Source organism: Ranitomeya imitator, chromosome 2 (genome assembly GCF_032444005.1).
Source record: "Ranitomeya imitator isolate aRanImi1 chromosome 2, aRanImi1.pri, whole genome shotgun sequence".
Lineage (NCBI taxonomy): Eukaryota > Metazoa > Chordata > Amphibia > Anura > Dendrobatidae > Ranitomeya > Ranitomeya imitator.
In genome coordinates this window covers 726,723,220-726,746,597 of record NC_091283.1, presented here as the reverse complement: position 1 = coordinate 726,746,597, position 23,378 = coordinate 726,723,220, and the positions used below count along the sequence as shown (strand labels likewise).

The following is a 23,378-nucleotide window of genomic DNA, read 5'->3' as shown; positions in this document are numbered from 1 at the left end:
TGTGACTTTAGGAAAAGCCACTGTGGGTCTGGGATTTATGGCCATCGTTAACCACACCGGCCAACATGAAATGAGGTCATGAGACGGCCTGCACTAACAGGGTATTGCCAAGGGATAACACAAGAGCGCAGTTTCCTGTACTGCAAATAACAACGGTAAGGAATCTGCGCACAGCACCTAGGTGTAAATTTGTACACCTGTGCTGCGTCTCCTTAAAAAGACTAGTAGTCACGCCTCCACTACTGTTTGACAGTATAATGGGCTAAATAGTGTACGTGTTTAATTCAGCGTGTGCAAGGAGCAAAATTAAATAGAGCAACCTTTGACTTGTGCATCAATAATGCTGTTCAAGGTGTGGCTCTTGTACCTTGCAACACCTGAGGGGGGGGTTAAAGGTAACCTTTGAAATTGGTTCAACTAGGCTTTGGCCAACACTCTGCTCCTCTACTCCTCCTGCTGACCCTGGGCTCAAACACCGCTAGTTTTTGCCCGGAAATGCTAGCTGCACAGAGAAAAACACCAGCCAATGTGTTAGTGGGGTTCAGCACCGCCAGCTGTTCCCCTGCTGTGTAGTCGGCAACGTGTCCAGCACAAGCCACGCTGGCACAACAGAACAAAAGCTGCCACCAGTGCAGGCTTCGGCCTACACTTTGCTCCTCTCCTCCTCCTGCTGACCCTGGGCTCAAACAACGCCAGTTTCTGCCCGGACATGCTAGCTGCACAGAGAAAAACACCAGCCAATGTGTTAGTGGGGTTCAGCACCGCCAGCTGTTCCCCTGCTGTGCAGCTTGCAACGTGACCTGCAAACGCCACGCAGGCACATGAACTGAAATTGAAGGGAGCCTGGCCACCACCCCCAGGTGTTTCTATGTATAACAGCCACCTTGTACAGCAGTACTGCTGCATTTGTACAAGGTGGCTGACGTTTTCTCCTTGCCCACGTGGAACTCAACACGTACAAAATGTGTCTCTTTGAGACCATTCCACTGTCCCTGAGGTGTGACTTTCCTTTCTAATGATACGCAGCACCCCCCTTGGTAGCGCTTCCCGTCTTCTGACATCATTGGTTGGCTACTTGCGCCTGTTCGTCCGCCCTGCCTGAATAAAATGCTCCTCGTTGTCTTAATTATTTTGACTGCGAGGGTGTGATTGATGGGCACGAGCAGTGCATATCTTCGCCTGTCTTAACTCATCTCCTTCCGCCTTCTTCAGACTGTGCAGCCTCATGGCCGCGGCATGCGAGAAGGGATCAGCAGAGGCCGCCCAGTCTGAAGCAGGTGTAAGGACGTGTGTGAGCGGCCAAAATATTTACTGCTCAAGGCCACGAATCCCAGCACCGCAGTGTGGCTTTATGAAAAGACACTGTGGGTCTGGGATTTATGGCCATCGTTAACCGCACCGGCCAACATGAAATGAGGTCATAAGATGGGCAGCGCTAACAGGGCATTGCCAAGGGATAACACAAGAGCGCAGACTCCTGTACAGCAAATAACAACGCTCAGGAAGCTGCGCCAAGCACCAAGGCGTTATTTTGGACACCTGTGCTGCGTCTCATCAAAAAACCAAGTCACGCATCCACTACAGTTTGACTGTAGAATGGGGTAAATTGTGTATGTCTTTCATTCAGCGTGTGCAAGTAGACAAATTAATAGAGCAACCTTTCACTTGTGCAGCATTAATACTGCACAAGGTGTGTCTCTTGTACTTTGTAACACCTGAGGGGGGGGTTAGAGGTTTCCTTTGAAATTGGTTCAACTAGGCTTCGGCCTACACTCTGCTCCTCTCCTCCTCCTCCTGCTTCAACACGGGCTCTAACATCGCAAGTTTTTGCCCGCAAGTGCTAGCTGCACAGATAAAAACACACGCCATTGTGTTAGTGGGGTTCAGCAACGCCAGCTGTTCCCCCAGTGTGTAGCCGGCAAAGTGTCCTGCAAACGCAACGCAGACACAAAGCTGCCTCCAGTGCAGGCTTCGGCCTACACTCATCTCCCCCTGCTTACCCTTTGCTCCAACACCGCTAGTTGGGGCTCTAGGAAGACAATCTTTAATAGGCAAGGCAACGCATCCGGGTTCCAGCACCGCCAGCTGGTTCTCGGCAGTGTTCTTGTCACAGGTACTCCCTCGTGCCAAGCCTGGTTTCAGCACCGTCAGCTGTTTCCGGGTTGTGTCAACTTCACTGAGACGCCTATGCTTGCCCCGTCGTGGGGCGGTCGAGTTAGCCAACTCCAGGGTGCCTCCAGTTTAGGAGCTTCCTATGTGGGCTGCGTGAACTGGTAGTCAAGGCTGGTTCTGTAGTGCCAGTAGGCCCAGCTCCCCCTGTAGGACTGTTGGGGTTCGGTAACTGCGGCTGCCTCGCGGCCTAGCTGTTCTCTCCTCTCCTGTGGGCCTTGGGGTCCACCACCTGGTTCCAGCACCGTCAGCTGGTTCCGGGCCGAGCCTTTGGCTAAGGTGCCTCCTCCTGGGTATCCGAGTTCCGCCAACGCCAGGCGGTCCTTGGTAGTGCTTTTAAGCGCGGGCACCTACAGCTTAGTAACCGGGTTCCAGCACCGTCAGCTGGTCCTCGGTCGTGCCATTGGCTCTTGCACACTGGGGCAACGCATCCGGGTTCCAGCACCGCCAGCTGGTTCTCGGCAGTGTTCTTGTCACAGGTACTCCCTCGTGCCAAGCCTGGTTTCAGCACCGTCAGCTGTTTCCGGGTTGTGTCAACTTCACTGAGACGCCTATGCTTGCCCCGTCGTGGGGCGGTCGAGTTAGCCAACTCCAGGGTGCCTCCAGTTTAGGAGCTTCCTATGTGGGCTGCGTGAACTGGTAGTCAAGGCTGGTTCTGTAGTGCCAGTAGGCCCAGCTCCCCCTGTAGGACTGTTGGGGTTCGGTAACTGCGGCTGCCTCGCGGCCTAGCTGTTCTCTCCTCTCCTGTGGGCCTTCGGGTCCACCACCTGGTTCCAGCACCGTCAGCTGGTTCCGGGCCGAGCCTTTGGCTTAGGTGCCTCCTCCTGGGTATCCGAGTTCCGCCAACGCCAGGCGGTCCTTGGTAGTGCTTTTAAGCGCGGGCACCTACAGCTTAGTAACCGGGTTCCAGCACCGTCAGCTGGTCCTCGGTCGTGCCATTGGCTCTTGCACACTGGGGCAACGCATCCGGGTTCCAGCACCGCCAGCTGGTTCTCGGCAGTGTTCTTGTCACAGGTACTCCCTCGTGCCAAGCCTGGTTTCAGCACCGTCAGCTGTTTCCGGGTTGTGTCAACTTCACTGAGACGCCTATGCTTGCCCCGTCGTGGGGCGGTCGAGTTAGCCAACTCCAGGGTGCCTCCAGTTTAGGAGCTTCCTATGTGGGCTGCGTGAACTGGTAGTCAAGGCTGGTTCTGTAGTGCCAGTAGGCCCAGCTCCCCCTGTAGGACTGTTGGGGTTCGGTAACTGCGGCTGCCTCGCGGCCTAGCTGTTCTCTCCTCTCCTGTGGGCCTTCGGGTCCACCACCTGGTTCCAGCACCGTCAGCTGGTTCCGGGCCGAGCCTTTGGCTTAGGTGCCTCCTCCTGGGTATCCGAGTTCCGCCAACGCCAGGCGGTCCTTGGTAGTGCTTTTAAGCGCGGGCACCTACAGCTTAGTAACCGGGTTCCAGCACCGTCAGCTGGTCCTCGGTCGTGCCATTGGCTCTTGCACACTGGGGCAACGCATCCGGGTTCCAGTACCGCCAGCTGGTTCTCGGCAGTGTTCTTGTCACAGGTACTCCCTCGTGCCAAGCCTGGTTTCAGCACCGTCAGCTGTTTCCGGGTTGTGTCAACTTCACTGAGACGCCTATGCTTGCCCCGTCGTGGGGCGGTCGAGTTAGCCAACTCCAGGGTGCCTCCAGTTTAGGAGCTTCCTATGTGGGCTGCGTGAACTGGTAGTCAAGGCTGGTTCTGTAGTGCCAGTAGGCCCAGCTCCCCCTGTAGGACTGTTGGGGTTCGGTAACTGCGGCTGCCTCGCGGCCTAGCTGTTCTCTCCTCTCCTGTGGGCCTTGGGGTCCACCACCTGGTTCCAGCACCGTCAGCTGGTTCCGGGCCGAGCCTTTGGCTAAGGTGCCTCCTCCTGGGTATCCGAGTTCCGCCAACGCCAGGCGGTCCTTGGTAGTGCTTTTAAGCGCGGGCACCTACAGCTTAGTAACCGGGTTCCAGCACCGTCAGCTGGTCCTCGGTCGTGCCATTGGCTCTTGCACACTGGGGCAACGCATCCGGGTTCCAGCACCGCCAGCTGGTTCTCGGCAGTGTTCTTGTCACAGGTACTCCCTCGTGCCAAGCCTGGTTTCAGCACCGTCAGCTGTTTCCGGGTTGTGTCAACTTCACTGAGACGCCTATGCTTGCCCCGTCGTGGGGCGGTCGAGTTAGCCAACTCCAGGGTGCCTCCAGTTTAGGAGCTTCCTATGTGGGCTGCGTGAACTGGTAGTCAAGGCTGGTTCTGTAGTGCCAGTAGGCCCAGCTCCCCCTGTAGGACTGTTGGGGTTCGGTAACTGCGGCTGCCTCGCGGCCTAGCTGTTCTCTCCTCTCCTGTGGGCCTTGGGGTCCACCACCTGGTTCCAGCACCGTCAGCTGGTTCCGGGCCGAGCCTTTGGCTTAGGTGCCTCCTCCTGGGTATCCGAGTTCCGCCAACGCCAGGCGGTCCTTGGTAGTGCTTTTAAGCGCGGGCACCTACAGCTTAGTAACCGGGTTCCAGCACCGTCAGCTGGTCCTTGGTCGTGCCATTGGCTCTTGCACACTGGGGCAACGCATCCGGGTTCCAGCACCGCCAGCTGGTTCTCGGCAGTGTTCTTGTCACAGGTACTCCCTCGTGCCAAGCCTGGTTTCAGCACCGTCAGCTGTTTCCGGGTTGTGTCAACTTCACTGAGACGCCTATGCTTGCCCCGTCGTGGGGCGGTCGAGTTAGCCAACTCCAGGGTGCCTCCAGTTTAGGAGCTTCCTATGTGGGCTGCGTGAACTGGTAGTCAAGGCTGGTTCTGTAGTGCCAGTAGGCCCAGCTCCCCCTGTAGGACTGTTGGGGTTCGGTAACTGCGGCTGCCTCGCGGCCTAGCTGTTCTCTCCTCTCCTGTGGGCCTTCGGGTCCACCACCTGGTTCCAGCACCGTCAGCTGGTTCCGGGCCGAGCCTTTGGCTTAGGTGCCTCCTCCTGGGTATCCGAGTTCCGCCAACGCCAGGCGGTCCTTGGTAGTGCTTTTAAGCGCGGGCACCTACAGCTTAGTAACCGGGTTCCAGCACCGTCAGCTGGTCCTCGGTCGTGCCATTGGCTCTTGCACACTGGGGCAACGCATCCGGGTTCCAGCACCGCCAGCTGGTTCTCGGCAGTGTTCTTGTCACAGGTACTCCCTCGTGCCAAGCCTGGTTTCAGCACCGTCAGCTGTTTCCGGGTTGTGTCAACTTCACTGAGACGCCTATGCTTGCCCCGTCGTGGGGCGGTCGAGTTAGCCAACTCCAGGGTGCCTCCAGTTTAGGAGCTTCCTATGTGGGCTGCGTGAACTGGTAGTCAAGGCTGGTTCTGTAGTGCCAGTAGGCCCAGCTCCCCCTGTAGGACTGTTGGGGTTCGGTAACTGCGGCTGCCTCGCGGCCTAGCTGTTCTCTCCTCTCCTGTGGGCCTTGGGGTCCACCACCTGGTTCCAGCACCGTCAGCTGGTTCCGGGCCGAGCCTTTGGCTAAGGTGCCTCCTCCTGGGTATCCGAGTTCCGCCAACGCCAGGCGGTCCTTGGTAGTGCTTTTAAGCGCGGGCACCTACAGCTTAGTAACCGGGTTCCAGCACCGTCAGCTGGTCCTCGGTCGTGCCATTGGCTCTTGCACACTGGGGCAACGCATCCGGGTTCCAGCACCGCCAGCTGGTTCTCGGCAGTGTTCTTGTCACAGGTACTCCCTCGTGCCAAGCCTGGTTTCAGCACCGTCAGCTGTTTCCGGGTTGTGTCAACTTCACTGAGACGCCTATGCTTGCCCCGTCGTGGGGCGGTCGAGTTAGCCAACTCCAGGGTGCCTCCAGTTTAGGAGCTTCCTATGTGGGCTGCGTGAACTGGTAGTCAAGGCTGGTTCTGTAGTGCCAGTAGGCCCAGCTCCCCCTGTAGGACTGTTGGGGTTCGGTAACTGCGGCTGCCTCGCGGCCTAGCTGTTCTCTCCTCTCCTGTGGGCCTTCGGGTCCACCACCTGGTTCCAGCACCGTCAGCTGGTTCTCGGCAGTGTCTTTTGCTCTTGTACCTTCTGCTCCCCATCCTGGTTCCAGTACCGTCAGCTGGTTCCGGGCAGAGCCTTTGGCTTAGGTGCCTCCTTCTGGGTATCCAAGTTCCACCAATGTCAGGTGGTCCTTGGTAGTGCTTTCAGGCACGGGTACCTCCTGCTTAGTAACCGGGTTCCAGTAACGTCAGCTGGTCCTTGGTAGTTCCATTGGCTCTTGGACATTCGGCTACCCATCCGGGTTCCAGTACCGTCAGCTGGTTCTCGGCAGTGTCTTTTGCTCTTGTACCTTCTGCTCCCCATCCTGGTTCCAGTAACGTCATCTGGTTCCGGGCAGAGCCTTTGGCTTAGGTGCCTCCTTCTGGGTATCCGAGTTCCGCCAACGTCAGGCGGTCCTTGGTAGTGCTTTTTAGCACGGGTACCTCCTGCTTAGTAACCGGGTTCCAGTAACGTCAGCTGGTCCTCGGTAGTTCCATAGGCTCTTGAACCTTCGGGTAGCCATCCGAGTTCCAGTTCCATCAGCTGGTTCTTGGCATTTTCTCAGCCTTCTTGTACCTTCTGCTACATTTCCAAGTTGAAGACCCTAACGTCGACAACCCGGAAGACCACCCCGATGACGACGACCCGGAAGACCACCCCGATGACGACGACGACGACGACGGCGGAGACGACGACGGCTGAGACGACGACGGCGGAGATGACGACACTGGAGACGAAGACCCTGGAGACGACAACATGGAAGACCGAGAAGCAGAAGAACAAGAGGCTGCAGAACAAAGAGCAGAAGAACATTAAGCATAAGACTTAATATCAGAGCAAAAGATATTATCTAAATTATATGCAGAAGAAGACTAAGCAGTGTATGGGGGTGAGTCCGTTCCTCCTCGTGGTGCCCCTGGATAAAGCCTGATGCTGCAGGCCAAACTGAACGCGGACAAATGTAACTTTTGTGACTGGCAGAACGGAAGGTGTAATCTTCCAACTTTTATAGATAACAACTACGGGAATGCCTGTCACAAATGAGAATATGATGAAGAAGTAGAATAGGAAGAATAATAACAGTGGAATAAAAAGAATATGTAGAATAGGAAGAATAATAATAGTTGAAGAAAATGAATATGAAGAATGTAATAAAAAAAAAAATAGGTAGAAGATGAAGAAGAAGATGAATAAGGTGAAGAAGTTGATGTCAAGGATGCTGATGATGATGAAGATGAAAGTGTGGGAAAAGAAAAAAAAAAAAAAGAAAAAAAAGAAGGGGAAGGGCGTGGAATAGTGAAACATCAATATCTGACAAAATAAAAAAAATTTACATACTCAATATCTTTTTCAATCCGAACTTCTTTAAAAAAAAAAAAAAAACATGCTATTCTATTTGATTGGACTAATCCTCATTGCCTTTAATGTCTCCGCCACCTCCCCCATACATCCTACATTATTCTTAGTTGTTTTCCTTCAGGTAGAATGAACCTACAAGGAAAGAAAGGGTTTATTTTAATTCCGATATTTTGGTCCCATTGACTTGCATTGGGATCGGGTATCGGTATCGGCGATATCCGATATTTTTTGAATATCGGCCGATCCAAACCGATACCGATACTTTCCGATATCGGAAGGTATCGCTCAACACTATTCACAAGTAAACATAACATTTGTTATGATTCATAATTTGTACATTCTTTTATAATGTGGTGCAGAATTTATTTTATAAATGAAATGAAAATAACAAATGTTATTAAAATTATTTCTATTTGCAGACAATTTTCAACATTTAGATGGTTCATGCTAAACACTCTTTTGGCATTATACAATGGCCTTGTAGTTTTGGCATGTTTAGAATCCATAGTATATTAATGTGAATATAGATGTAATATGTTTAATGTATATAGGGGTCTTTATAGATCTGCTATTACTTCATAAAGAAAGAGTTAAAAGATTTAGTCAGCAAGGGGGAAAACATAAGGTATTTGCAATTAACTATAAAAAGTAATGATAATTTTGGTATCTAGTTGGGTCAAGGAGCAGTATTTTTTTCATACCATCAATGATTCATCTGCCATTTTGCCAACTTTCAGGCACAATACTGTTTGAAACATGGCAACTTTTTTTTACAATTCAATGTTGTGCAAACATTTGGTGACTTTTGGCATTTTTCACCACTTTTTGTTGGCTCAAGGGTGTGTCAGAGGCTACAGTCAGTCGCACTGCATCTAGCTGCAGAAAAGTTGTAAAGCAGTTGGCTTTGCAGACTCCTTCCTGAACCTTCTGGCTTTAGGACCCAGTGGCAACCTCCACCCGCCCCAGTTGATACACCTGGACTGGGGTGTGTATAACTCCCAGCTGGCTGCTGGGAGTTGCTGGTGATATTTCTATTTCCCTGTTGAGGCTTGGAGATATAGCTGTAGGCTATCTTCCTCCTTGGTGTTTGGAGGACGTCTGTGTTTTTCTCTGAGACTACTCAAGCTAAGTGTTCCCATTTTTTGTGTATCCAATTTGTCAGAGGGGATTGACTAGAGCTCATCCTGTCCTCTCCTGTGCAGGGCTTATCGCCAAAGGTCAGGCAGGAGTTAGGTATCCTGCTCGAAGATAGGTGCGGAACCTACATAGGGACGCTTAGTGCAGACAGGGTGATGTTAGATCTGCCTAGTGGTCTCCACTAGGGTTGAGCGAAACAGATCGGCACTTTTCAAATGTCGCTGACTTTTAGCAAAGTCGGGTTTCGTGAAACCCGACCCGACCCCACTCTGGGATCGGGTTGGGGTCGGTGATATCCAATGAAAGGTCGGGTTTCATTTTATATATATATATATATGTCATTCAGACATATATATATATATATATATATATATATATATACACTAGCTGAAGAGCACGGCGTTGCCTGGGCATAGTAAATATCTGTGGTTAGTTATAGCACCTCACTTCTCTTATTTTCCATCACGCCTCTCATTTTCCCAATCAGATCTTTCATTTTCTCCCTCACACCACTCATTTTCTCCCTCACTCCTCTCATTCCCCCCTAACACTTGTCATTTCGACCTCACATCTGTCATTTTCCGATCACTCCACTATTTTCCCTCACTCCTCTCATTTTGCACTCACATCTTTTCATTTTTACCTCACACCCCTCATTTTCACCTCAGTATATACATGTTTGTCATCTCCCTTATATATAGTATACACCTGTATGTCATCTCCTGTATATAGTATATACCTGTATGTCATCTCCCCTGTATATAGTATATACCTGCTGTGTGTCATCTCCCCTGTATATAGTATATACCTGTATGTCATCTTCTATATATAGTATATATCTGTATGTCATCTCCTTCTATATATAGTATATACCTGTATGTCATCTCCTCCTGTATATAGTATATACCTGTGTGTCATCTCCTCCTGTATATAGTACATACTTGTAGGTCATCTGCTCCTGTATATAGTATATACCTGTGTGTCATCCCCTCCTGTATATAGTATATACCTGTATGTCATCTCCTCCTGTATATAGTATGTACCTGTATGTCATCTCCTCCTCTATATAGTATATACCTGTGTCATCTCTCCTGCATATAGTATATATCTGTGTGTCATCTCATCCTGTATATAGTATATACCTGTGTGTCATCTCCTGTATTAGACCTCGTTCACACGTTATTTGCTCAGTATTTTTACCTCAGTATTTGTAAGCTAAATTGGCAGCCTGATAAATCCCCAGCCAACAGGAAGCCCTCCCCCTTGAAGTATATATTAGCTCACACATACACATAATAGACACGTCATGTGACTGACAGCTGCCGTATTTCCTATATAGTACATATGTTGCTCTAGTAGTTTGTCTGCTTATTAATCAGATTTTTGTTTTTGAAGGATAATACCAGACTTGTGTGTGTTTTAGGGCGAGTTTCGTTTGTCAAGTTGTGTGTGTTGAGTTGCGTGTGGCGACATCCATTTAGCGACTTTTGTGAGATGAGTTTTGTGTGGCAACATGTGTGTAGCAACTTTTTGTGTGTCGAGTTGCATGTGACAGGTTAGTGTAGCAAGTTGTGTGCAGCAATTTTGCGCATGGCGAGTTTTGCGTGTGGCGAGTTTTATGTGTGGTGCCTTTTGAGTAAGTGCAAGTTTTGTGTGAGGCAACTTTTGCATGTGTTGGAACTTTTGTGCATGTGGCAATTTTTCCGCGTGTGCAAGTTTTGCGTGTGGCAAGTTTTCCATGAGGTGAGTTTTGCACTTGTGGCGAGTTTTGCGTGAGCCTAGTTTTTGCATGTGGCGAGTTTTGCGCGTGGCGAGTTTTGAGCGGCGACTTTTGTGTTTCGACTTTTATGTGGCGAAGTTGGTGTATGTGTGGTGAAATGTGTTCTGAGGGTGGTATATGTGTTCAAGCACGTGGTAGTGTGTGGCCCATTTTGTGTGTGTTCATATCCCCATGTGTGGTGAGTATCCCATGTCGGGACCCCACCTTAGCAACTGTACGGTATATACTCTTTGGCGCCATCATTCTTGTTCATATCTGGCAGCTGTCAATTTGCCTCCAACACTTTTCCTTTCACTTTTCTCCATTATGTAGATAGGGGCAAAATTGTTTGGTGAATTGGAAAGCGCGGGATTAAAACCTCACCTCACAACATAGCCTATAATGCTCTCGGGGTCCAGACGTGTGACTGTGCAAAATTTTGTGGCTGTAGCTGCGGCGCCTTCAACACTTTTCCTTTCCCTTTTTGTCCCCATTATGTAGATAGGGGCAAAATTGTTTGGTGAATTGGAATGCGCGGGATTAAAATTTCACCTCACAACATAGCCTATGACGCTCTCGGGGTCCAGACGTGTGACTTTGCAAAATTTTGTGGCTGTAGCTGCGATGGTGCAGATGCCAATCCCGGACATACATACATACACACACACACACATACACACACACATTCAGCTTTATATATTAGATATATATTTATATTAACTTCAGTGCGATATAGCAGGAAAGCCGGTAATTCAATTACCGGCTTTTCATTTCTCCTGCCAAAACCCAACATGATATGAGACATGGTTTACATACAGTAAACCATGTCATATCCCACTTTTTTTTGCATATTCCACACTACTAATGTTAGTAGTGTGTATGTGCAAAATTTCAGCGCTCTAGCTCTTAAATTTAAGGGTTAAATTGCGGAAAAAATTGGCGTGGGCTCCCGTGCAATTTTCTCCGCCAGAGTAGTAAAGCCAGTGACTGAGGGCAGATATTAATAGCCTGGAGAGGGTCCACGGTTATTGCCCCCCTCTGGCTAAAAACACCTGCCCCCAGCCACCCCAGAAAAATGTTTGTTTTAATATTTTATTGTACGCTCAATCCATGGGCTGAAGACCCGCGTTCTGTAACAAATAAAAAATAATAAACCAACAATATACATACCTTCCGTAGATCTGTAACTTCCCACGTTGTAAATCCATCTGAAGGGGTTAAAATATTTTACAGCCAGGAGCTCTGCTAATGCAGCGCTGCTCGTGGCTGTAAAACCCCGGGGAATGAAGGTAATGTAGGTCAATGACCTATATTTACCTTCATTTGTGGTGATGCTGGATGTCTCTGGAGCGTGAGAAAAGTTCCCAGGCTCGAGGTCATATGAGGACATCCAGCAGGGGGCGCATCACTGCGAATGAAGGTAACTACAGGTCATTGACCTATATTACCTTCATTCCCCAGGGTTTTACAGCCACGAGCAGCGCTGCATTAGCAGAGCTCCTGGCTGTAAAATATTTTAACCCCTTCAGATGGATTTACAACGTGGGACGTTACAGATCTACGGAAGGTATGTATATTGTTGGTTTATTATTTTTTATTTGTTACAGAGCGAGGGTCTTCAGGTGGATTGGCAGTACAATAAATTATTAAAACAACCTGTGTCTTTATTTCATTAAAATACTTTTTAATAATGTGTGTGTGTGTTTTTAACCATTTAATGCAATTGGATTAATAATGGATAGGTGTCAGAATTGACACCTCTCCATTATTAATCTGTCTTAATGTCACCTTACAATAGCAAGGTGACATTAACCCTTCATTACTCCATATCCCACCGTTACATGGGAGTGGGAAGAGAGTGGCCAAGTGCCAGAATAGGCGCATCTTACAGATGTGCCTTTTCTGGGGTGGCTGGGGGCAGATGTTTTTAGCCAGGGGGGCCAAAAACCGTGGACCCTCTCTAGGCTATTAATATCTCCCCTCAGTCACTGGCTTTACTACTCTGGCGGAGAAAATTGCACGGGAGCCCACGCCAATTTTTTCAGCGATTTAACCCTTAAATTGCCTTTAACCCTTAAATTTAATAGCTTTCAGCAATTTAAGGCTTAAATCGCTGAAAAAATTGGCGACTCGACCCTAAAAAACTAAAGGTCGCTCAACCCTAGTCTCCACTCCTCCCTTCACTAGTGTTGGGTTCCTTTCCTCTTAACCATTTGTGTTGCACTCAGTCTTTCCTACACTGTGCATGACATTATCACCAGCTGAACATATTTAGGTTGCTGATGTTGTGGTCTCTGTAGGTAAACCGGTCCAGCCTGAACCCAAGGTTACCCTACCAGACAGATTTTCTAGAGGAAGGGACTTTTTTTTTTTGTTGACGGAAGCATGTAAACTTTATTTTATGTTTCATCCCCACTCCTTCGGAAATGAAAAGAGTGGGTATTGTGGTTTCTCTTCTACAGGGAGATCTACAGTCGTGGGTGTACTCTTTTCCACAGGATTCAGTCTGTCTCCAGACCATGGCACTCTTGCCCTTATCTATGATGACCCTGACTGAGTCGCCTTGGTTGAGTCCAGGTTGTGTCACCTTTGGCAGGGGGATCAGTCAGTGGAGACATATAGCTCTGAATTCCATAGGTGGGCAACTGATACTAGGTGTAATGATCCTGCTCTCAGAATCCAATTTCTTCAGGGTCTCACTGAAAGGTTGAAGCACGCTTTAATATAATAATAATCTTTATTTTTATATAGCGCTAACATATTACGCAGCGCTTTACAGTTTTTCACACATTATCATCACTGTCCCCCGATGGGGCTCACAATCTAAAATCCCTATCAGTATGTCTTTGGAATTGGTAGTATACGAAACACCAGAATGCTTGGAAGCCACTATGTCTTTGGCTGTTCGTGTGGATAGACATCTTCGGAATAGGTGAGTAAGACGACGTTCTCAGCAGCCTCTTTTTTGGGGTGTTGACCCTTTGCCAGGGGAGTAATAAGGAGGGCGGAGGAACCCATGCAGTTAGGAGGAGCCCCTGCATTGGACATTTCACAGGGGGATAGCAACAAAAAGGTTTGTTTTTTTGTGAAAAAAGGGACATTTTATTGGGGCCTGTCCTATGATGCCTAAATAAAAGAATAATCATTTAACCCATGATAGTCTGGAGCTAAGTAAATAAGGGGTTTATTTTTCATCAACCCGCAGTTCCCGTTTTGTCCTGAATGCAGATGTGGTGCTAGAGAGCAAAACTAAAGAGATTTCTGTTTGATGACAGTGGAGCTGGAGTCAGCATGGTTGATGCTGAGTTTGCCAGAACTCAAGGGCTGGTTTGCTGTGCTTTAGCTAAGCTTATTTCCATCTTCACCATTGACTCAGCGCCACTTGCACAAAAATCTTTCACTCACATTGTACGTAATGTAAGACTGAGGGTGGGGTTGTTAGGTGTCGAGTTCCCGCTTCTGCACAAGGGGAATCTCGAGCCATCTCCGCTGCGGTCTCCCATTCTCATCCAGCCGCAGTGGAGTCTGCTCAGCAGAGACGTCGGTCCCAGCGTCTTGCTCAGTCTCACTCTGTACAAAGAGTTACTGCTGCTTTTCCTGCTTCTGCCATTGAAGTCAGTGTTGGGCAGCGGCGAGCAGATGCTTTTGGGGCTAAGTCCTGCTTTTCTCTTTCTGAGCATGCCCAAGGCAAGATCTCCCATTGGAGATCGAGGGTCACATGCTCAGGTACTGCAGCACATCCCATTGGTCCTCCAGGAAGGTCCTGAAAGGGCAAAACTTTGGTAGCAGCTTCCCATTGGTCCTTTATTGGAAGGTCCTGAACGTGCTGCAACTATATAAGCTGCGCATGACCGCACGGCCATGCGCTAGTGTACATTTGTAAATGTGTGTGTGTGTTGTGAGTGAAAGTCGCTCTTTAAATAACCCTCCCTATTGGATGACTGTTCGCGGAAGGTGTATGTTTGCTATCTAGCGCCCGACTTAGCCATCAGCACGTAAACACACAATACAGCGTCTTATTGCTGTGACCGCCAGAGCGGCGCCTTGTGCTTTCACAGCGCTTTCCTGACCCAAGCCTGGGTGGTTAGTGGCGTTCGCCAGTGCGGCACTGCATGCACTCTCGTGCTTCTATTGCTGTCACTCTGACACCTCAGTAGCGGTGTCAAGCGTATGAGGTCTATGTACTCAAATCCTGTGTCTTGGGATTGAGTTCTGAGACTCGTTGCTTGCGCTCTTGGTGCGGTACCGCGGCCCTGTGACGTAACAGGGTTCGCTTCCTTCACACAGGGTGAGGTTAGCCCATGTGTGCATTCACTTTGTACCGCCATATACTCCGTCATTACTTGGCAGCAGGTTCCATCTCTGCACGGTGGACCCCGGGCTGCGAACGCACCATACTCTATCTGTCTTATTATTTGGTGCGTTCCACTAGCCCTAACAGGGGTATTGTAAAATAATTCCTTGCTATGTCCTGGACATTCTCTACACTCCAATTTTATGGGGCATTCCCTAGATAAGGAAACATAGTCCATTGAAGGGATTAGCAAGCCAGGGAAGTAATTGAGTGTGGGGGGGGGGATTACTGCCAGGAGAACTGTTTATATATTTCTCGTTCTTCAGTATCTAAAGAAACCTTACCTGCTTTTTGTCTGGGTCTGAGGACAAGAGAGAGGATGACATGATTTGCCTCCTCATCGTCAATATGACAGTCCTGTTTATCTTGTCCCCAGAGTTAAAATGCCTAAGTCCACACAGTATAATCTTTCGGATCAAGAGAGGAAAGCCATGAAGGATTTAATCATGGAAAGTCTGGAGTAGGGAAAAATCAGTCTCTCATCTTAGCTCTTGGTGGCAGGGTTCTTCTTCGTGATGAAGAAAGATCGCAGTCTGCATCGCTTTTTATGTTTCCGGGAATTAAATCAAATTACCATCCCAGATCCATACTCTCTTCCTCTGATTCCAGATCTATTCAGCCAGGTTGTAGGAGCTAAGGTGTTCTCCAAGTTGGATTTAAGGGGGGCCTTCAGCATGGTTAGAATAAGAGAAGAGGATGAATGGAAAACAGCATTCAATACCCCTGACGGTCATTTTGAGAGTCTGGTCATGCCTTTCAGTCTGACCAATGCACCTGCGGTATTCCAGCATTTAATTTACAATATTTTCTATCATTTAGTGGGTAAGTTTATGATGGTCTGTCAAGATGATAATTTGGTTTACTTACCTGATTTGGAAACACCTCGGGGGTACCTCGGACAAGTGTTGCAAATATTAAGAGATAACTAATTGTATGCCAAACTGGAAAAATGTGTTTTCGCCATCCAGGAGGTGCAGTTTTTGTGGTACCTCTTGTGATCTTCAGGTTTTCGAATGGATCCAGAGAAGATCCGTGCTGTCCTTGTTTGAGATCTTCAACATTTTCTGAGTTTTACAAACTTTTATGGGAAATTCATCCATAATTATTCTTTGAAACCCCTTAATTAAATGACAAAGAAGGGGTCTGACTTATCCAAATGGTTGAATGCTGCCCTGCAGGCTTTTTCCACCCTAATGAGCTGTCTTGCCATGGCTCCTATACTTAGTCAACCCAAGGTTTCCAAACCCTTTGTTGAAGAGGTTGATGTGTCGGAGGTGGGGGTTGGGGCTGCATTGTCTCAGGGTCCATCCCCTGGTAAATGGTGTCTATGCGCCTTCTTATTGAAAAAATTTTCTTCAGCTGAGAGAAATTATGACATGGGTAATAGGGAGCTTTTGGCAATCAAGTTGACATTTGAAGAATGGCGACATTGGTTGGAGGGGGCTGTCCATCCTATTAATGTTAGCCCTGACAAAAAGAACTTGTCATATCTGCAATCGGCTAAACCTCTCAACCCTACGCAGGCTAGTTGGTCCCTGTTTTTTACTACGTTCAATTTTGTGGTCATTTTCCATCCTGGCATCAAATATGTCAAGGCTGATGTTTTGTCCCGAAGCTTCCTTGGTGGTGGTGACCATGATGACCCTGCCCAATTTTGCAGTAGGGGGTAGTCATTTGGGCGTTGTACCCTGAGCTGGAGGGCGAGGTGTTGGAGGTATTACCAAATCTGCACCGCAAAGTAATAAGGGCACATCACAACTCTATGCTTGCTGGTTATACAGGTGGTAAGACAACCACGGACCTCCTTTCTCATTGTTTTTGGTGGCCAGGGTTGTATCGGATGTAGTTGAACAAGAATCAGCTTGTAATGTCTGCGCACATTCCAATGTATTGTATAACCATCCATCTGGTACTCTTCTTCCACTGCCTATTCCCAACAGACGATGGACGCACTTGTCCATGGATTTTATTACTAATCTCTCTGCAGGAAAGACTGTGGTTTTGGTGGTTGTAGATAGGTTCAGTAAAATGGTCCATTTTGTTGCATTACTGGCACTACCAAATGCCAAGACTCTTGCTCAGATGTTTATAAATGAGATCGTAAAGCTTCACGGGGTTCCCTCCAAAGTGGTGTCAGATCAGGTAACCCAATTTTTTTCCAAGTTCTGCAGGGCTTTCTGTTCTAGACTGGGGGTGCATCTGTCCTTTCCTCTGCCTTTTATCCCCAGTCAAATGGACAGACCAAGCAAATTAACCAGAATTTTGAGACCTACCTTAGGTGTTTTGTCTCCAAAAATCAGCAGGATTGGGCATCCTACTTATCGCTGGCAGAAATTGCTGTCAATAATCACCATCAAGAATCTACCTGTAGGTCATCATTATTTGGTGCATACCCTTACCATCCTCAGTTTGGTACTTTAAGCAGGGGAGGGACTTTGGGAATTCCTGAAGAGGAACGATTTTGCTTAGTCACTCTCCTCAGCATGGCGGGGGTTCTGAGTAATTTGAAGATTATGGGAGACAGATACAAACATTTGGCTGACATAAAATGTGTGCCAGGTCAGGACCTGTATGTGAATGACTGTGTGGTTGTCTACCATGAATATCAGGTTGAAGGTTCCTTCCTGGAAGTTGGGACTACCATCATTAATCTAGCGGTGTTTCGTCTTGAGCTTCCTCAGGCTCTTAAAATCCACAATGTCTTCCACAAGTCTTTGCTTAAGAAATACATGGAATCTCTTGAGCCCTCACCCCTACTGCCACCCCAATAATGGTTGATGGAAATCTGGATTTGCAGATTTCAAGGATTGTAGATTCTTACCTCCAATGCCGTTCCGTTCAAAACTTGGTACACTGGAAAGGTTATGGCCCAGAGGAAAGGATGTGGGTCTCGGCATCAGAGGTGATTGCCCCCAGGCTGGTTTGTTCATTTCACATCTCTTGTTCCAAGAAGTCTGGTCCTTAGCATCCGGAGGACACTAGTAGAATAGGGGGTACTGTCACGGGTGTGTCAGAGGCTGCAGACAGTCACAGGGCATCTATATGCAGAAGGGCTCCACGGTTGGCTTCAAAGACATGTTCATGAGCCTTCTGACTTTAGAACCCAGTGTCAACTTACCCAGGCTCTAGTTGACACACCTGGATCAGTGTGTTTATAACTCCCAGCTGGCTGCTGGGATTTTCTGGTGATATTTCCATTTCCCTGTTGAGGCATGGAGCTAAAGCAGTTGGCTATCTTCATCCTTGATGTTTGGAGGATGTCTGTGTTTCTCTTTAAGTCTACTCAAGCTAAGAGTTCCCCTGGTTTGTATATCACATCCATCTTTAGTGGTAGTGGGGATTGACTAGTGTAAATCCTGTCCTCCAGTATGGAAGGCTTATTTCCAGGGGCAAGCAGGGGTTTGGTATCCTGCTCGAAGATAGGTGCGGAACCTATGTAGAGACGCTTAATGCAGACAGGGTGACGTTAGATCTGATTAGGGGTCTCCATTCCCTCCTAGTGTTGGGTTCCCTTCCCCTTATCCCTACTTCTTGCACTTAGTCTTTCCTGCACTGTGTGTGACGCCAACCTTTTGAAAAGGTGTTGAGTTATTCAGCAATGTTTGGCATTACCAAACATGCCCAACAAATTCAGCATAACTTAAGCTATAAAGTGGCATAAATCACATTGAATATGTTTGCCCTCCAGATTGGCGCATATTTCTATTATTGGTGCACAGCAATTACAAGATGCCCCAAATTTAATAAAAGCACATGCCTGCTAATAAATTTGGTGCATCTTGTTCCAGTGTCCACATTAGTTGAGATCAATCACTTTCCTATGGGGATGGAAATACCACGATTGGCTGGAAAAAAAGAGCAGGTCAGAATCAAAATCTCTGTTCTATTCAGTATCTATGGAGCTGAAAGAAAAAGCTGAGTACATCATATGTAGCCTCAAATATATATTTTTTAATTATCATGTGGTAATAGTCAGAAAAAAAATATTTTTGATGTCCATTCACTGGACATTAGTTTTACTAGTAGCACCTCCTTCTATGACTTATTCATCCTCATTCAGAACTATATCAGTCCAGGGTAGAAGATCATCCACAAGACAAAAAACCTTAACACAAAAAAGAGCATTTAACCGCACATCCCAAAAATCGTACATTAATCTAAAGCCACTAGGCAAAAATTGATATAACTGAACATGAGGTTCTTAGTTTAACATTCTGATTAGAGTGTATGAAGCCCACTGCCACATCACCTCAAACCTCGCAGTTGGTCCTACTGCCCTAATGGAGGGGAGACGTGTGCTGACCACCGCCACAGTGGCAATGCTCCAGCAGAGCAGACGGCCTGGTGCCCCACAGCACCCATGCTGCAAGATTAAGTCCCCATGACTCCAGACCGCACCACCCAACCAGCACAAAACCACAGCATCCACAGCAAATGAAAGTAGTACTGAAACTCACCTTCATCCCGCTTTTCAGTGAGAGCAAAAATGGGCTAGACCCCTAACTTTGCAGTCTCCTGATCCTTTGCAGTCTCCTGCGCACAGCTCTTCTCCATTATGACAGTAGGACACACTATGATGTTTGCCTTGATGTGGCAGTGGGCTTCATACAGTCTGATCAGAATGTTAAACTAAGAACCTCTTGGTCAGTTATATATATTTTTGCCTAGCGGCATTAGATCATTGTATGATTTTTGGAGGTACTGTCCATTCTCTATTTTTCAGCATATTGCATGATCTGTCTTTTTTTTTCCTTTGGATGTGCACGCCTCCCATTTGTCACAGGTGATTTTAATTAGCAGGAGACTATGATTAAGGAAGCTTTCTATGCACCTGAAACGCGTCAGGTGTTTATCATGTTTTTAACTTGGTTTTACATGCCGAAATAAAGTTTTTTTTATTTTATTTCTGTGTTGGAGTGCCTTCACTTCCTTTTTCCTTTCTATTTTTTGTTGTGCTCACCAGCGGATAGAGCACCCACCCAGCTTTTGAATTGGACTCTACGTACCCTATTAGTGCCTGGATAACGTTTGCAGCTCTGTACCTCTCTTTCCTACCTCACGGGAGTATATTTATGTTTCTGGTGCATGGCAGTTAAAATATGTCCCAAATTTTATAAAAGGACACGCCTCCTAATGCATTTGGTGCATCTTATTCCAGTGATCACTTCCTCAATATTGGCATACGAAATTCCAATCTGGATTAATTGAGACAAATAACTTTTCTGTAGAGATGGTAATACAATAATAGATTGGAAATAAATTGATTCTTAATCACACCAAGCATAAAGGGATTGTCCGGAGAAAACAATTTATCACCTATCCACTGGAATCCTCACCAGTTGGCAGATCGAGGAATTTTTTCCCCAATGCATAACTTTTATCATAGTTACAAAGTTGGGTGACAGATCAGATTCCTAAACTCTGTTCCATTCAGTCTCAGTGAAAGTGATGGAACAGACAGAGCACAATGACCATCAGCCTGAAAGAGAATGAATGAAGCAATGGTCGAGCATGTGTACTGCGTCATTCTAACAGAGATTAAAAAAAAAATCTCTACTCCCAGATGCCAAACGAATTATCACCTATCCAACGCATAGGTAGCATCTTGTTTTTACTGGACAACCTCTTTCACTTCAAGCACAAATGACTTTCATCAGCAAGGTATTGACTAGCGTAATATCCAAGTCAGAAGAGAGAACATGTTGCAGAAAACTTATTTAAACAGCTACTATCAAGAATAAAATATAAATCAGTTGATTGTGGGATAAGTTGGCAATTCAATTAGAAAAAAAACAAAATGCTGTATGAATAATCCAAAAAGTTCCATACCAACAGCTGTGTAGGCTGTTTGTAGATATTTTTCTACAAATGTATGAGATAGTATTAAAATAATGTCATTTAGTAACAATGAATAAAAACATGCTATGACAGTAACCATCAAAAAATAAATCTGTATACTAAGTACATGGGACACTGCAGACATTGCAATATAAAAACTTTTCAAATATTATCTTTATTCGATTGTTAGTATTGTGTTTAGAGACAGCTGCTGAACAAAGATCTCTGAAAGGTTAGCGTGTTAAGAAGTTTAATTGATGGAAATTGATGTTTGCTTTATGCATGACAACATTCAGCATTGCTTTGCTTTTGATATTTTTTCAATTTTAATTTCCTCTGCGTCTTTGCCGAATCTTCATTTATAACAATTTTTTTATCCAAAACATCTGTAAAGATTGTATTAGGCTTCTTTTGATAATTGATTTGAGTTATTTATTTCAATTGCAGTTTATGCTTAGCCACTATTTGTATATTACTGCCAAAACAAGAATTAAAAATGAGCCAGTGTCTTAAATGATTCCCTTGGATAACTATGTCAGCCTCTATTAATCATTATGTATTTGGTAGACTGATTCAGTAGTTGGAAAGCACTAGTGCAAAAAGTGTTAAACACGTTATTATTTGCAGACAGGAAAATGAATTGTGGATCTGCTTACATTGAAAAGCGTGAAACAAATACACCCTTGTATTTGCCACTGTCATTGCACAACCCAATATTCTAAGTAGGGATATGCATTATTGGTGCATATATATTAGTATATTTGTTTATCTGGTCAAGTGACACATTATAAAGTGCTGTAGGTTGTCATCACATAACTAAATCTACTAATTGGGTTATTGCTTCCAATGATGCATGTCCCTAAGGTACCTTTTATATAATAAGAATAGTAGTTATGGACCTCTTTTGGTGAGTCCTGTCGACAGCGGTTGCTGTTCCACCACAATTCCATTGCAGCTACCAAGCAAGCGAGTAGTAATCCAATTGCAAGTATGCAGAAAACTCCAGCGAAACTGTGCAATTTTAATGCTTTGCCATCTGTTTGTGCATTATTATGACTGTTCAAATCACACCTTCCCATTCGTGGCCACCATTTTTGTTTTAAAATGTCTAAATAACCAGTATCTTGAAATTCAAGGATTCTGGAAAAAAAAGAAAAAATGATGTTATAAAGACTGCTTTAAAGCATGAGGTTAGAGAATTGTTCAAAATATTTTTCTGTTGTTTGAAAACAAATATTAGTTTTAATCATGTTCAATTAACTGCAATTTAGGAAAACTGTACCTTTATGTCAGCATACCAACTCTTTTTTCATAAGTTTATTCCCTATGACAGTTTTGACCCTTGTGCACCAAGCATCCAAAAGGCGGTGAAAAATATCACACCTTCATATTGTGAAAGATAAGTAAATCTTATAATGTACTTCTCATATATTAAACTAAAAGAGGACTTTCCACCAGACCAAAAGTGAACAGATTAAGTACTTGTTTTATTACATCTATTCCATGGAGTCTTCCATTTTTTTCTTTTTTAAATATAGCATATGGCTTCAGAGATGCAGGTCTTTTTATAAAACAATAGCTGAAGAGCCCGGCATTGCCTGGGCATAGTAACTAACTGTGGTTACTTATAACACATTATAACGATTATATTGCATATAAAAACATTTCACATCATATTTTCAACGCTAAAAATTTACAACACAAATTAACTAAACGATTACCTAAGTACTGATAGTATTTTATTTTCAACTCATTCAGGAGGCTTTTGATAAACAACATTTTTGTTTTTTCCTTCCAGTGCAAAGATGAACAGATTTTTGGCAATTCCAACTCTTGAACAGGCAACGTAAAGTTGACCATGAGAAAAGCATGGAGATTGCAACTCGAACCCTGCTACTTTCAAGGACTGTCCCTGAGCCTTGTTAATGGACATTGCAAATGCCAGTCAAAGTGGAAATTGGAGGTGGTTAAAATCAAAAGGCAAATGAATTGGAATGAGTGGAATTCATGGATTGAAAAGGTCCTCTCCTTTGGCATATCCTGTTGCTGAGTTGTGTATCTAATTATATCCTGTGTGATAACACCTGTTGAGCGGTGTATCTATTTCTGTACTGTGTGATACTGTCTGCTGAGATGTATACCTAATCCTGTCTTGTGTGATACTGTCTCCTGAGCTGTGTTTCAAATCCTATCCTCTGTGATATTGTCTCCTGAGCTGTGTATCTAATCCTATCCTGTGTGATACTGTCTGCTGGGCTGTGTATCTAATCCTATCCAGTGTGACACTGTCTGCTGAGCCGTGTATCTAATCCTACCTGTGTGACACTGTCTGCTGAGCCATGTATCTAATCGTATCATGTGTGATAATGTCTGCTGAGTTGTGTATCTAAGCCTATCCTGTGCAATACTGTCTGCTGAGCCCTGTATCTAATCCTATCCTGTGTGACACTGTCTGCTGAGCCGTGTACCTAATCCTATCCTGTGTGACACTGTTTGCTGAGCCGTGTACCTAATCTTATCCTGTGTGATACTGTCTGCTGAGCTGTGTATCTAATCCTATCCTTTGTGATTCTGTCTGCTGAGCCATGTATCTAATCCTATCCTGTGTGATACTGTTTGCTGAGCTGTGTATCTAATCCTATCCTGCCTGTGTGATACTGTATTCTGAGCTGTGTATCTAAACCTATGCCAAGTGATACTGTCTGCTGAGCTCTGTATCTAATCCTATCCTGCCTGTGTGATACTGTCTGCTGAGCTGTGAATCTAAGCCTATCCTGTG

The 23,378-nt window shown here is 46.1% G+C and overlaps 1 protein-coding gene across 1 annotated transcript in view; it reads right to left on the bottom strand.

Moving 5' to 3' along the window:
- The window catches only part of GRID1 (glutamate ionotropic receptor delta type subunit 1), a 2,008,846-nt gene that overhangs the window by 42,856 nt on the left and 1,942,612 nt on the right, over positions 1-23,378 (bottom strand). Inside the window, exon 15 of the mRNA XM_069753192.1 lies at positions 21,499-21,739. Coding sequence (XP_069609293.1) covers positions 21,499-21,739 — 241 coding nt within the window. The remainder of the gene's footprint in view (positions 1-21,498; positions 21,740-23,378) is intronic.